The 13,075-nt window shown below is 42.2% G+C and overlaps 1 protein-coding gene across 1 annotated transcript in view; it reads right to left on the reverse strand.

Moving 5' to 3' along the window:
• Window positions 1-822: 822 nt before the first annotated feature.
• Window positions 823-13,075, reverse strand: part of traf4a (tnf receptor-associated factor 4a) — a 35,572-nt gene continuing 23,319 nt past the window's right edge. Inside the window, exons 2-7 of the mRNA XM_067595100.1 lie at window positions 10,951-11,002; window positions 7,367-7,471; window positions 6,975-7,136; window positions 5,281-5,442; window positions 4,193-4,348; window positions 823-3,576 (exon numbers count right to left, since the gene is read on the reverse strand). Of these exons, the coding sequence (XP_067451201.1) occupies window positions 2,944-3,576; window positions 4,193-4,348; window positions 5,281-5,442; window positions 6,975-7,136; window positions 7,367-7,471; window positions 10,951-11,002 (1,270 nt within the window). The 3' untranslated portion in view covers window positions 823-2,943. The remainder of the gene's footprint in view (window positions 3,577-4,192; window positions 4,349-5,280; window positions 5,443-6,974; window positions 7,137-7,366; window positions 7,472-10,950; window positions 11,003-13,075) is intronic.

Here is a 13,075-nt window from a genome sequence, read left to right on the forward strand (position 1 = left end):
TGCTCTCTTCAGAGACCCAGTGGAACAGTGTGACTCATTGACGTGTTTTTAATAGTTTTTGGACAACAACAGAGCTCTTCAGCACAGAGGAATAAGATATATCAGACTTTGAATGAACGTACGATACTTGTAAGTAGGATGAGTTCATTGTTGGTTTGGCTCTGCACATGAGATTTGTTGACAATAGGAAAAATATAGGAAATCGCCAGCCAAATCCTTTAACAAAACCATTTATGTCTGGTTGGTTGATATGATCGGCAAATATTTCTGTAACAGTAAATGTTTCCTTTTTAAAAATTGTCCTCACTAAAGGGAAACTGTGGAGTCTACGTAGATCTTAGTAACTGAGATCTGAACTGGTCTGGTTCAGTATGCAACTTGTACAAGTGTGATGTAGAAACTTGAAACCTTCAGTGCACAAACACTACAAACTGACTTCAAACTGACTTCAAACTCCGGCAGTTAAACTTTTGAAATGAAAAATATTTGCATATTCCTAGATTCTGGATTTTTAATGAGGTAGAAAGAGTAGACGTCATTTGACGAACTTCTAACAAGGTACACCAGGAAAATCCAACAAGGAGAATCCATATCAGACAAATTATTATTCGAAGCAGAGTAAATGCATATGTTTTCAAATGTGTCTGGAGAGGATCTTTAAAGACTGTTTCAAGTTGGATTATGGAGTTTTTGGAACTTCACCTATAATGTACACAGCCTGACTAAAAGACAACGTGCTGCAGCAAATGACATTATGTCTGACAAATTAAGAAAAAGCTGCTATAAAGTGATTTTTTTTAATAAAATGCAAACGAGAAACACTTATAATATATGGTATTTTATTTTCAATTAAGAAATTGACAAGCACTCATCAATCAACATATTAAAACATTTGTGCCATCTGTACAAACTCACATGACGGCTCCTTAAAATAAATACTTTTAAGAGGAGATAACACAGACAGAATATGTGAGGCTCAAACCACACGGACAAACAAATTATCCAAATGTCCAAGAGACGAAAGGGTCTGAAAATTCCCAAAGTCAACCCCGACTCTCCAACGAAAAGTGTTTGTATAAAACAGCTAAGCATTTTTAAAAATACAGAATCTTACAAAAAATCTTCTCACTTCTTTAAATCACTGTAAAATATCAGCTGGTATTATGACAAGAAATCAGGATTTTTTTTCCATGTATAATAATAAAAAGACAGAATGTGCTTCTGCATTTTTACATTAGTATTCACATACATCATGAGTGTACTGTAGAATCAAAGTCCTCCACCTCTCGGATGGTGCTGTGATGGAGACAGGTGTGTTGCACTGGGCTGATTTCCTTCACCCGCTCCTCGTCATCACATTGTGTGCCAAGCTGAAGATAGACACCGGTGACCATGGTAACAACAAAGGTGCAGTCAGTCCCGAGACACCCACATATTTGCAGAGACCATTTCATTAACCATCTTTTTCAAACTGCCTCCGTGCACCATCCATGCCCAGGCTAAGTAAAACAATACACTTCACAGCCAAGTGTTCTGATGATTCAAAACATTGTCTTTATAGGTTAGATTACCAACGGCGTTCACATTTTCTGTATATAAAACAAAACAAAACAAAACAAAAAAAAAAATTCTTTTTGACAGTTTGCCAACTCTCAAACTGTCCAAAGAAAGAGACAAAATAGCCATCAATGGGAGAGGATTTCAAGAAAACAGGTTACAGTACAAAAATGTGGTCCAGGTGGTAGCACATGAAGCATGCATGTGTTTATGTTTACCTGCCCGCCCCCCACATACCCCCCCCACAAAACCCTCATGCGAAGACATACTGTATAAAAAGGCCACATGGCTTTTCCTTCACTATTAAATGCACATGTTCTCCGACAAGTCTGACTGGCCTCTTTGTCTGCTCTGCTCATCTGAAGACCGACGAAAGGTGCTTTTTTCTTTTCCTCCTATTGATGGACTCCACAATAGACACGAAGCCTCATAGGGTCACTATGAAGTGTGTGTTTGGTACAACGGCGCTCTCCTGAAGCTATTCACGACCGGGTTGGACTACCTACAAACACAAATCACAGACAGTTCCTGTGATGGGCGCAGTTAACTAGAAGAGATGGATCTGCAACTTCGCCGTTGTCGGGTGAAAATCTTGTCAACTTAAAAAAAAAAAAATAAAAAAAAATACAGCTTGACAGTTGCATTTCATTTTTTTCTTTAAGTTGTATATGCCAAAGTCCAAAAGTTTCATTTTTTTTTAATGTAAAACACGAAAATCACCAAGGTTGATGCTGCAAGTTTCTCACCTGAAAACACTGATGTGATTGTTCGTGTGTACACAAACCTCACAAGTAGTCTCTTACCAAGGGCTCTGTGTTTGTTAAGGGATCAGTGGGAGTATACTGTACGAGCATGTAAACAAAAGGCAGTTGGGCTTGAGCTTGAGTCTGCTGAGCTCCCTCTTCTTTAGATCACCCCAGATAAAACGGGACGTCTCTAACCAGCTTCTAACTTTCGTTCTACTCTAAGTGCAGAGGCTTAGTGAAGCCCTTCACCCCTATTTTATATCATTTTCATAATCTTTTACATCTGTACTGCGGAAATAACAACAAAAATATAACTTAAGATAAACTCTCTAGGCACTGTTTGATTTCCAAGGCTTTTTGTTGTAGACTGTGATAAAGGTCAGCAAACAGATAAAAAAAATTAAAAAAAGAAACACCAGAGAGAGATGGTTCTGCAGACCAAACGCTTTCTCCTCTGTGATATATCAAGGTCCTCCGAGTCAGCTCACACAGCCAAACAGACTCGCTTCAAGCTCTGTGGTGGAGAGGCTGTAAGGGCAGAAAGTATCTAAAGGGTAAGTGTGTAGAAGTTTTCAAGGTTAAGTGTCAGTTCCAGTTCATAACCCATCTTTCTCCTTCATAAAAAGACAAAGATCGGATCTTAAGCCATTATCTTCTGGGGAATCTCTATAGAAGCTTTGACGAAGATGCAGTTGTCTCGGATGTAGTTTCTCTTCTTGATCTCTTCGTGCGAGATGAACTTGGGGTAGCCGAATCCCAGGGTGCTCTCGTCCAGCGAGTTGCGGCTGCTGCAGGGCTTCTGGAAGTTCTTCCAGTTGGGGTCGGGGTTGAACGTCTCGGTGATGTGCTGGGGTTTGGAAAGCGACGGGTCGCTCTGGTCAAGGATGGAGAAAGTCACCTTGTAGGAGAAGGGCCACTCCAGCAGGTTGTCGTATTCACCGGGCAGCACGCGAATGTAGACGGAGAGGTGGGAGCCCTCGCCGCTGCCGTTCCCGTTCAGGAAGGCCGAGACCTGCAGCTTGTAGCCGTAGCGGTGAGTGTAGAAGGGCGGGCTGAAGAACTCGTGGTTGCTTCGGAGTTTGGCCTCCTGGAGTTTGCGGGAGTAGTCGTTGAGTTTCCAGATGAGAACGCCGTCGTGGCTGACAGACAGCTCCTCCATCTCCCTCCGCAGCTCCAGGATCTCCTGCCGCTGGCGGCCCACCAGGTTACACATCATAGTCAGGTGAGACTTAGTGGTGTCTTCCAGATGACGACCGATAGCCAGTTTGGGGCACTGCCAGAGAGACAACAAAGAGATCAATTATGCAGAAGCTGCTGCACAGTGAGAATATTTGTACTACATACAGATTTAACACATACACAGCTGAATATTGCATCTGTAGATCAACTTCTATTTATAATTCTGCCATACACTGAAGAGGATGAAGATGGACATTTGGATTATTTTATTTAATGGTCATCCCACTTTTCCTTTCTGTCAGGCCATCTAAATACTCCACATCAAGCTTTCCAGATGTCTTGTCATTTCTAACAAAGCGCAGAGCGAGTATGATGCTCATCTGCCGCTCTTCCCCAAGCGTGTCCATATTTTCTCAAATTGACGTCAGTTTCAAAAATAGACAGAAACGTGCTGTCAGAATATAGAAGTGTTGCTCTCATTAAAATAGAGCCTACAGGCACAGCGCTGTATGTTTGAAAATGGAAAAAAAATCATTGCTTTGGACCGGGTGAGCATGGATATTAAGGAAATATAAGGAAAGAATTGCATGTTAACAACACAGACAAACAAGCCTGGAGCTTTATTAGTATATCAACACTGGAACTAACAAGAAAAATCCTCCAAAGGCAGAAATAATCTTTTCAGGTTAAGTGATGTGGGTCCGTCTTACCCTGTGCTTGCAGCCGGCGTCTTTGAAAGGGCAGAGAACGAGAGCGCTGCCGCAGTTGTCCTTCACATGGTTAGCCAGGTCTTCTCGGGCGATGTTGGGTGTGCCACACTGGTTTGGGCACTGGACAGGAAAGCGAGGGCAGTGGTACTGGTGGTTCTGTTGAGGAGTCAAGGACAATGTTAATATATACAGTGCTGTCCGACACCATGAGTGATAATAACACACACATGGTCACAACTTAATGGTTGCCCAGGGGGGAAAAAAAGTCCTTGAGAGTTTAAAAAAATGCATTAAAAACGAGGGGGCAAAAATAGACTAGAATACACAGAAAACAATTGATCATGCAGCCTGAGGCTACAGAGAAAAATCATACCATGCTGCCAGCAAGATATGCAAAGCCCTGCAAATCAATGCATCAACGAAAATCCAGAAATCAATGTCATGAAACACTCAACAGCTAATGGGTAAACAATGGACTGAATGGTAGCAAAAGGCGATACATGTTTAGTGTTAAATTGCCTATATGAAATGGTAATTTATTATCCAATACCACTAGAAAGTCACAAAAAAACCCATAAACATCATATTAGGAGGCAAAATGTATAAAAATAAAATTGTTGGCGCAATTTAATGTCTGGGAAACACAAGTTGATCAATGCATCATAAAAAATTGTGTCTAGGACTGATATATTACATCTTGGGGGAGGGGAGAATGACTGCTCAGCCTCGGGCCAGATGTGCGTAGAGGCAGGTGCTTCTAGATAAAAATCCAGACAGCAAAACAGCAGCTCACACTAACAAGCAGCTGCCACAGGACAGTGACACCATGAAAGGCAGCATCCTACAGCTACAGTGGGCTCTGTGCCATCCTGCTCTACTGAGCCTGGAAAACTCTCTATGAGTCACATAAAAGATGGATGACAGGTACAATGACACCGGCTTTTGAGAGAGAATATACCTTGGCACTAAACTGGCTCAATCATGCCAAATGTGATGAAGTTATTTCACTAGTAACAGAGAATCTGCACAGTCATTTTGGTGGGAAAAAAAATAGAGATTCAGATTGTAAAACGCTGTGTTAAACTGACCTGGATTGTGTCAAAGACAAACTCTTTCCCGCAGTACTTGCAGGGCTGTGTGCGTTTGGGACACTCCGCCATGCTGTGTTGGGACAGCAGACGACGCATCATCCTCGCCCCGCACTTGTTCTCACAGTAAACACTCTCCTGGGGACACACACCCTGGTGGTTCTGCGATAGAAACGAAACACATGATCACAATTTAGAACCGGGTCACACAGTCAACCCATACTAGAAATACTGTAGGTGTTATAGTTTACCAAAATGCAGTATATATGCTGCAGTTTTCTTAGCTCGAAAACAGCATTTTAATTAACAAATATATATTTTTCTGAAAGCAATGAGGCCGTAGGTTTAGTTTTGATGAAATATGATTACATATAGTAAAAAAGAGGATTTTCACAAATACTATATAAAGTAAGTAACCCGTAAAATAAACGTTTCTCACGATGAAATGTTTACTCTTGATATGTAAAGGTGAAATATCACATGCGCTGGATACTTTTTGAGTAACAATCAAAAAGTGCACATAAGCTCAAGTGTTGAGAGTATCAAAAGCTAACAATTTGCCACTTAGAGGGTTAATGTAGGAGGTCTGTTCGATACCGTGTTCTAGTTCCTAAACTGGGTATTGACAACTATCACCTACCCAACTTTGTCACTGAATCCTCAGACAGATTCATAGTATTGTTTACTTTAATCAGTTATTGCCAGATTTAAATTATTTATTTTATGTTGTCTGGTCCAACTACGAAAAATGCTAGAATCTTACTGACCTAAATTTACTCAAATTAATGAATTTATTTATTTATTCTAACAAGTAAATCGACTGAAATCCTTATATTTAAAGTGAGAACGTGTACAACACTTCATGACATTTAACTAGGTGTTCAACAAACCAGTCCTGTGCCTTTATTAGATGGGAAATGACAGGAAATGTTTCATGGTTGGTGTCTTAACCCCTAAGCCATGAGGACAACCCTCAGAATCAATCAGAATTAACTGGTCGATCCAGACAACATAAAAAGAGCAGGCCAGCACAACAAATCATCAGTGTGACAATTTATTACGTTATAGCCTGTCGTCTAGTCATGTCATTCAGCCCAACTATGCTGTACCGTATGTTCTGTAGGAATGACACCTTGAAAAGTTTGTCTTATTTTGTTCAAAGGAAAAAAGATTTTGTAGAAAATGTGTTTACTATGGACGAAAGTTATGCAGTGGTATAGGTACTGAAACTTTAGTATTAGACTGGGGACTGCTATTAAAACATTTTGAAATATACACCGTCCTAAACACGAGTAATTCCAATGTGGAAGCCAAAAGGTGGATTAATGCCCCTGTCGGTGTGTGCACAGGGGAGACCATGTGGGCCAGAGTAAACAGAGGAGGGGCAGCCTGGTAGAAATGACAGAGGTGTTCGTGAGGAGACTCTGTGGTACTTCAGCCTCCTCATGGAGGAAAACACATCCAGTATGAAAGACCCAGTCAAAACTTCTTTCCTTTGGCCAACACACATGTTATTTCAAAACAGACCAACACTCTCTGGAGGCAGTGAGACTCGTGCATTAGTCTTTCCTGCTGCTTTTCACAAAGACGTCTTTCATACAGGCATGGAAATGATGAGGCGTCACTCAGGTTATTTACGTCAAGTTCTTGCTGAGTTGTACCTAAATAAAAACAGGTTTGGTCTTGTTGTTTACCTCGTAGGCTTCGCCGGTGAACTCGCTGCCACAAAACTCGCACTTGACCTTGCGCTTGGGGCAGTCATGCTGCAGGTGGTCGGGCAGGTCGCGGCGCGTCAGCTTGACGGAGCAGCGATTGGGGCAGGGTATCACATTGAAGGCGCAGGTGGAGAAGTGGCCCTGAGGGAGGCACAAGGACAGAGAGGGAATTTATAATCAGAATCAATCACACCCACGGTTGGGCATTCAGCCAGGCTAGAAAACAACAAGAGGTGAGGAAGGGAGGCATCAAGTATAGGGGAGAGACACACAAGCCAAAGTGTTTGATAAGGCAACAGGGATAAAAGAAAGGGAATGAAAGGAGGGGAAGCAGATGATGGGAGAGTCAGAGAAGATATAAAGACGCTCACCTGCAGCTGCTTCATCTGGCCGGTCCAGCGGCAGCCCTCCTCACTGTGGATGCAACGGATGGGCAGCGCCAAGATCTGCTGCTCCAGCTCTGGGTCCGGGTAGATCTGAAGAAGAAAAGCAGGGTGAGGTCAGTATTGCAGATGATCCAGGTACATTTACATTTCATATAGCTGTGTGTCAAGAGTCTACTGAATATGCATGTAACAGTATTTGACCCCTGTGTCACAGTTTTATCTCTGGTTGTCACGTAAACTTCACTGTTGACCCATAAAACTAGCTATACAAGTAGCTTTTTCAATACATTAACACTGAATAAAGTGAAGTTTAAAGGATAAATTTAACTGTTGTCAAAAAACTATTAAAAACACATCAATGAGCAACACTTTTACACTGGGTGACATGTTCCTTCATTAATCCCACATACACCATCCTGCTGCATTAAATACTCACCAGAGAACCAAATGTGTATCAATCCACTGCTGAAAATAGTTCCCAAGAAAATTCAGTGTTTACTAATGTTTGGGTGACATTTGGTAAAAACTACAGTGCCAAGCTTTTTTTTAGGAAATTAGTAAGCCTCACACATTTCTAAATATTTAGTAGTAGATTCAGTAGGAACTAATGGGCTTGGAGCTGAGAGTTACAGACAATAAGGAAGGAAGTAAATAGTTGGTTTTGGTCTTTTTCTGGGATTTGTTCACAATAACAAAAATATAGAATAACACCAGCCTCATGTTTTAAGTTTTCTCTGCATGCTTTCTTTTTCAAGCTTGCCCACTAACCCACATTGTCACTGTTTCTCTCTGTCAGTCATGTTTTTAGAAATGTTTAAATAGTTTTGCTTAAGTGGAGAAAATGAGATAAAAATACATCCTTTCATCCACACACTGGAAACTGTTGAGATTGTGTCAGCAAACTCGCAGAACAGAGAGTGGAGCCAGCCACTGCAGTGATAATGAGTTAGTTTGTGGGTTCATGGGACCTTTGAAAGAGAGACAGACGGACAGAGACAGCAGAGGAAAAGATTTATTTTTCCCCAGTCATTGAGCAATGGGGATGAGTCAGTTTTCTGCCCAAACAACCCAAATCCTCCCCTACAGTTTGCTGTCCTGAGGATTTACAGCTCTGCTTGCGTCTCCATCCCCCCATGCTGTCACAAGAGCAGAGCACTGGTCAAACAAGAAAAGCCACTTCCTCAAAATGTCACAACAGCCCTCTAAACAAATAACAGCTCAGTAACAGCCCGACTGCACACACGTGCCTCTGCACCGAAACATGGGAGCCATCACTGTCAAATTAAAAGTTAATTTGGAAAATCATCCACGATAAAACACTTCCACTTATCTCAGTGTTTACAGCTGCCGCGTTATGATTAACAGATGCCTTTGCTCTGCCAGAACTAATAAGTGTATTAAAATGTAATCTTAACCTGTTTAGATGAATATTTCAAACATGCTTTAATACTTTTCAAGCACAGATATATCTAACATTAAAACAGAAGCTTGCCTTACTGTACTATTTTGCTGCCATAATCACATTCTTTGAGGAGAGGCAGAGAGGGGAAAAATCCTCTAAATCAAACTGAAACACTCTCTTATTGTTCCAGTCTTGGAATCTGCAGGGGGACGGAAATAATGACCTTTTAATAACTTAGTCCCAGGCAGATCAGGCGGGTTAAGCTCTTTGGAGCTCTAACTTGGGGGTTTATTCTGTCTGCTTTAGCCATTGTTGGTCACAATCCCACACTACTACTACTACTACTACTACTACTACTACTACAGCAGCAGCAGCAGCAGCAGGAGTACAATCCTTTAATGACTGTAACACTCTGGTTGTTCTGTCAGAGTGAGCTTGTTTTTGTGCACATTTTTCCAAGGACAGTGTGCAGCGAGCATTACAATAACCTGACAGTAGACCACCAGCATGGGGTAATTTGCAGGCGACTGGGAGCCTGCGAGGGCCTTGCTAAATAACAATGTCTGGCAGGTGTGCTATAAGCACATCCTTCCCGTGGGGACTCCCTGCCATTACAGGCGCCTTCATCGCTCTCAGCACAGCATACAGACCGGCACTGCTGCCCCGCTGATCCTGCTGCAGCACTGGGTTAATGGCTCTATGGCTAATTCGAGCTAAAACAAACTGAATGGGAGAATTACACAGTGGTCTTCCCTCCAATAGCTCTAATCAGTCGATGCCAAAAGCTCCTCAGACACAGGATGATAGTTTGTCCATTGGTTCTTTTAAAGTCTCTCATGCATAGTTCAGAATTAAGCCCTTATCCTTGTGTTGCACTCTTTCACTTAACAATGGAGATATCATGTGTGGGAGACATCCTCTGAATCTGAATACAGTTAGTCACTATCTTTTTTGACCTCATGCACAATCTGGCTGTAAAACGGTGGATTAATTGTTTCGAGCGTCACATAAAGCCTTCAAAATGACTCGTTCCACCATCAGAATTTGATCCATTCAGTCCGATAACATTCGGAAAGTCTAGAAGGGCCGCATGATTAAATTATTTTATCCCCATTCAAGTTAGCAGAGTGCTAACCGGAAGTTAGCCGGCTAAGCATGCATACTGCGCATGCTCTGCCCATAGAGCATGCGCAGTACACATTCATCCAGCCAGCAAAAATGAATGTCAAACCCGAAACTCTGGTATACTGTAAAATAGAGAGAGATTTATCTGGCAGTAATAGGCTTAATCAGCATTGTGTGAACTCGTTTGGCAAGGCTTTGAAGGTAACGGACGTTCATTTATATGTAAAGGTTCTGCACTGGAGCTTTAACCACCTCTAAAAGAAAACAAAGAGAAAAAAACTGGAGTTCAGCTGACATTTGGATACAGTTTTCTTTCTGTGGACTGAGAGAGATTTAGGGGGAAAAACTCTGCGGTAATAATAAATTATCCCCTGCATATCTGATACACTGAACCGTCTGCTTTCCCTCAACGCAACCTCTGACTTTTGGTTAAGACGAGGATTATTGCTGCCATGTTTCCCAGAGATTTAAATGTTCAGTTTTTTTTTTTTTTTGTTTGTTTTTTTAAATTGTAAAAGTCACCATCCTGAAGTTGTTTTTCTCTTAAAGTCTGGCAATTTGCATCTCATATCTCACCTATATTTAGATCTAATGTCATTATCTGAGCTGCCCGTCTCGTCTCTGATTTGCATTTTTTCCTGGTTGGACCGGTGCACACAAGTTTTACATTTTTACAGCACCTGTATGTTAACTATGTTTCTGTCATTTCTGCCAAATCTGTAACATATTTTAAAATCCCCTCTCCATACCCACTTTTATAGAAACCTTTACTTGAATTTCAACCATGTTTTTAACCCGTTTTGGCTTCATTTTTTGTGTTCTCCTCATTGTTTTGTTGTTTTATTCTGTGTCTACTTTTACATTCATCATATATAATCATATATAACAAAGAAAACCATCAAATTTTCATATTTGGGAAGCTGGAAGCAGGAAATATTTGACATAGTTGCTTGTAAAATAACAAACGATTAGTCAAATACCAAAATAATTGCCTTCATTTCATTTGTGTCTGTGAATGACGGTGTGAGACTGTCAGTCCTACCTTGGCATAGTCCAACGGCAGCTGATCCTCTGGACACTTGAAGACACCCTCACTGCAACAAAACAGCAGAAAAGTTTTGTTATTAATATAAATTGCTCAAGATACAAGGAGACCGCAGACAAAAAGTGTTTACAAGCATCTCGACAAGGACAATCAGCCATTTTTAAATCACATTCAGCTGTGTTACTAACACTGACCCTGACTGAGAACGACTCGAGCTAAAAGGCACTTCATTGACAGTCTGTGAGAGCAGTGCGGCATTGCCCTCAGTTTTATTCTGTCTCTTCAAATGCATTCTTAATCTTAAAAGTCCTCTGATTCATCACACTTTACAAATGTTCAAACACACACTCCCTTATACACACATTGCACAATAAAGTCAGATCTTTGAGCCACTGGCTTTAATGACATTGGCTCTTTCATCTTCTCCCCCCTTAGAGGATACGTCTGCACAGATTTTTATTACTACAGAGGACAAAACTACAAATTGGAGCCTGATCTGTTTATCTATAAGACATAAAGGCATGACTGAGGATTTCTTTTACTTCTTCTCTCACAGTTTAGAGTGAGTGTTTAATTTTCTCCATAACAATGTGCAAATTTTTAACAGGGTTCTGCTGGAGAGTAAAGAAGCATAAACCTCGCCTTCATGCTGGAGGCTTTTCCTCAGGAAAGAAACGACAATTTTGCTGATTTGCTAGTGTGAGACAAGTTTTTGTTCTTTCCTCACTTTTCTCCTGCAGCACTTAAACCCCCCCAAAATAAGATCTCGCTGGCCTGTTTTAGGGCGAGATGAGTCGGTTGCCACGGCTCATTAGGGCAGCCCTCTCCCAACATCCCCACCCTGATGTCATCATGAAATATTCACTCTTGTAAATAATGGAGGCAGCAGCCACTAGGGGTGAGCTGCTACACAGAATTTAGGCTCACAGCTGCACAGAAAACCAATCCAGACTCACAGAGGCTACAGAAAAGGCAATCGGTGGCTGATCTCTTGAGATGTCAGCGGTGTCGCGATTGTCTGGAGCCCCCCTGCTGTTCTGGATCAGAGACTGTCTTCATTTTCAGGTATAACACACTGACAGAGTTTAACTGCATTTTTTTTTTGTAAAGATTTGTTTTTCACATGAAATCTACAGAAGCTACAGAAACATGTTTTGTTCATAAGGCACAAGCCCTAAAGCTTGATCTGACCTCCTGTGAAAGAAACCTCTCATGACCTCCACCATGCCTAAATTATGTTTAAACTAATTAAGGGACAACAGTGTGCAAACAGTAACTGTTTGCCTCTTGGTGCTTTAATTTGGTTGGCTGCAGTGTCACCTGACCGTGGCTCCCAGAGGCAAAGGGACATGTGACAGGATGGGAGTGCATGTGCGCTTCACCCCGTCTACCCAGCTGCTATGAAGCCAGGGAGTGTGCTGAAGGGGCGGGGGGGGATGGGAGTAGAGGTTAGGATGGAGAGGGCGGGAGATGAAGGGGGGTGGAGGAGGGAGGTTAATGCATGACGAGACAGCAGTAATTCTCCTCCATTAGGGTCACTGTGTCAGCAGGGAGCTGGAGACCAATTAACAAGCCACAACGGGCTCTAAAATAGGGTCAATCGATTAGAGGCTAGGAGAGCCCAGTCAGCATCTCGTGTGTAGTGTGAAATCATTTACAGAACTCATCGCCATCACCAAGGAATCATCTCACGCTTTGGAGGGAGAAGTCAAGAGTATAAGGAGCGCTGACTGTCCCACAACCACGCAGTGAGAAGAAATGGGAAGCGACAGGCTCTCAGCTCTGGACATGGGTGATGTAGGTGCAGGCAGGGTACAGCCAGAGGCCCCGTCCAGCTCGGGCCCTGTATCTGACGCACAGAGAGGCAGACAGGCGAAAAGAGCCTAGTCACGGACTGTCAGGATAATTCCTCCCCTGGTCGCAGAGAAGGACCCGCAGCCACACATTCATGTGTTTGGGCCCACTGCTGATAATACCGCTCGACTCACTCGCCCGCTTGTGAATCGAACTCACTGCCGCTTTGTGACAGCACATTAGCAGTGAAAGGTAGGACCGATGTGTAACACAGCCCCAGTTCAACTCCATCCATCCTCTCTGACTTGCAATTTCTCTGACTAGTTGA

Source organism: Thunnus thynnus, chromosome 7 (genome assembly GCF_963924715.1).
Source record: "Thunnus thynnus chromosome 7, fThuThy2.1, whole genome shotgun sequence".
Lineage (NCBI taxonomy): Eukaryota > Metazoa > Chordata > Actinopteri > Scombriformes > Scombridae > Thunnus > Thunnus thynnus.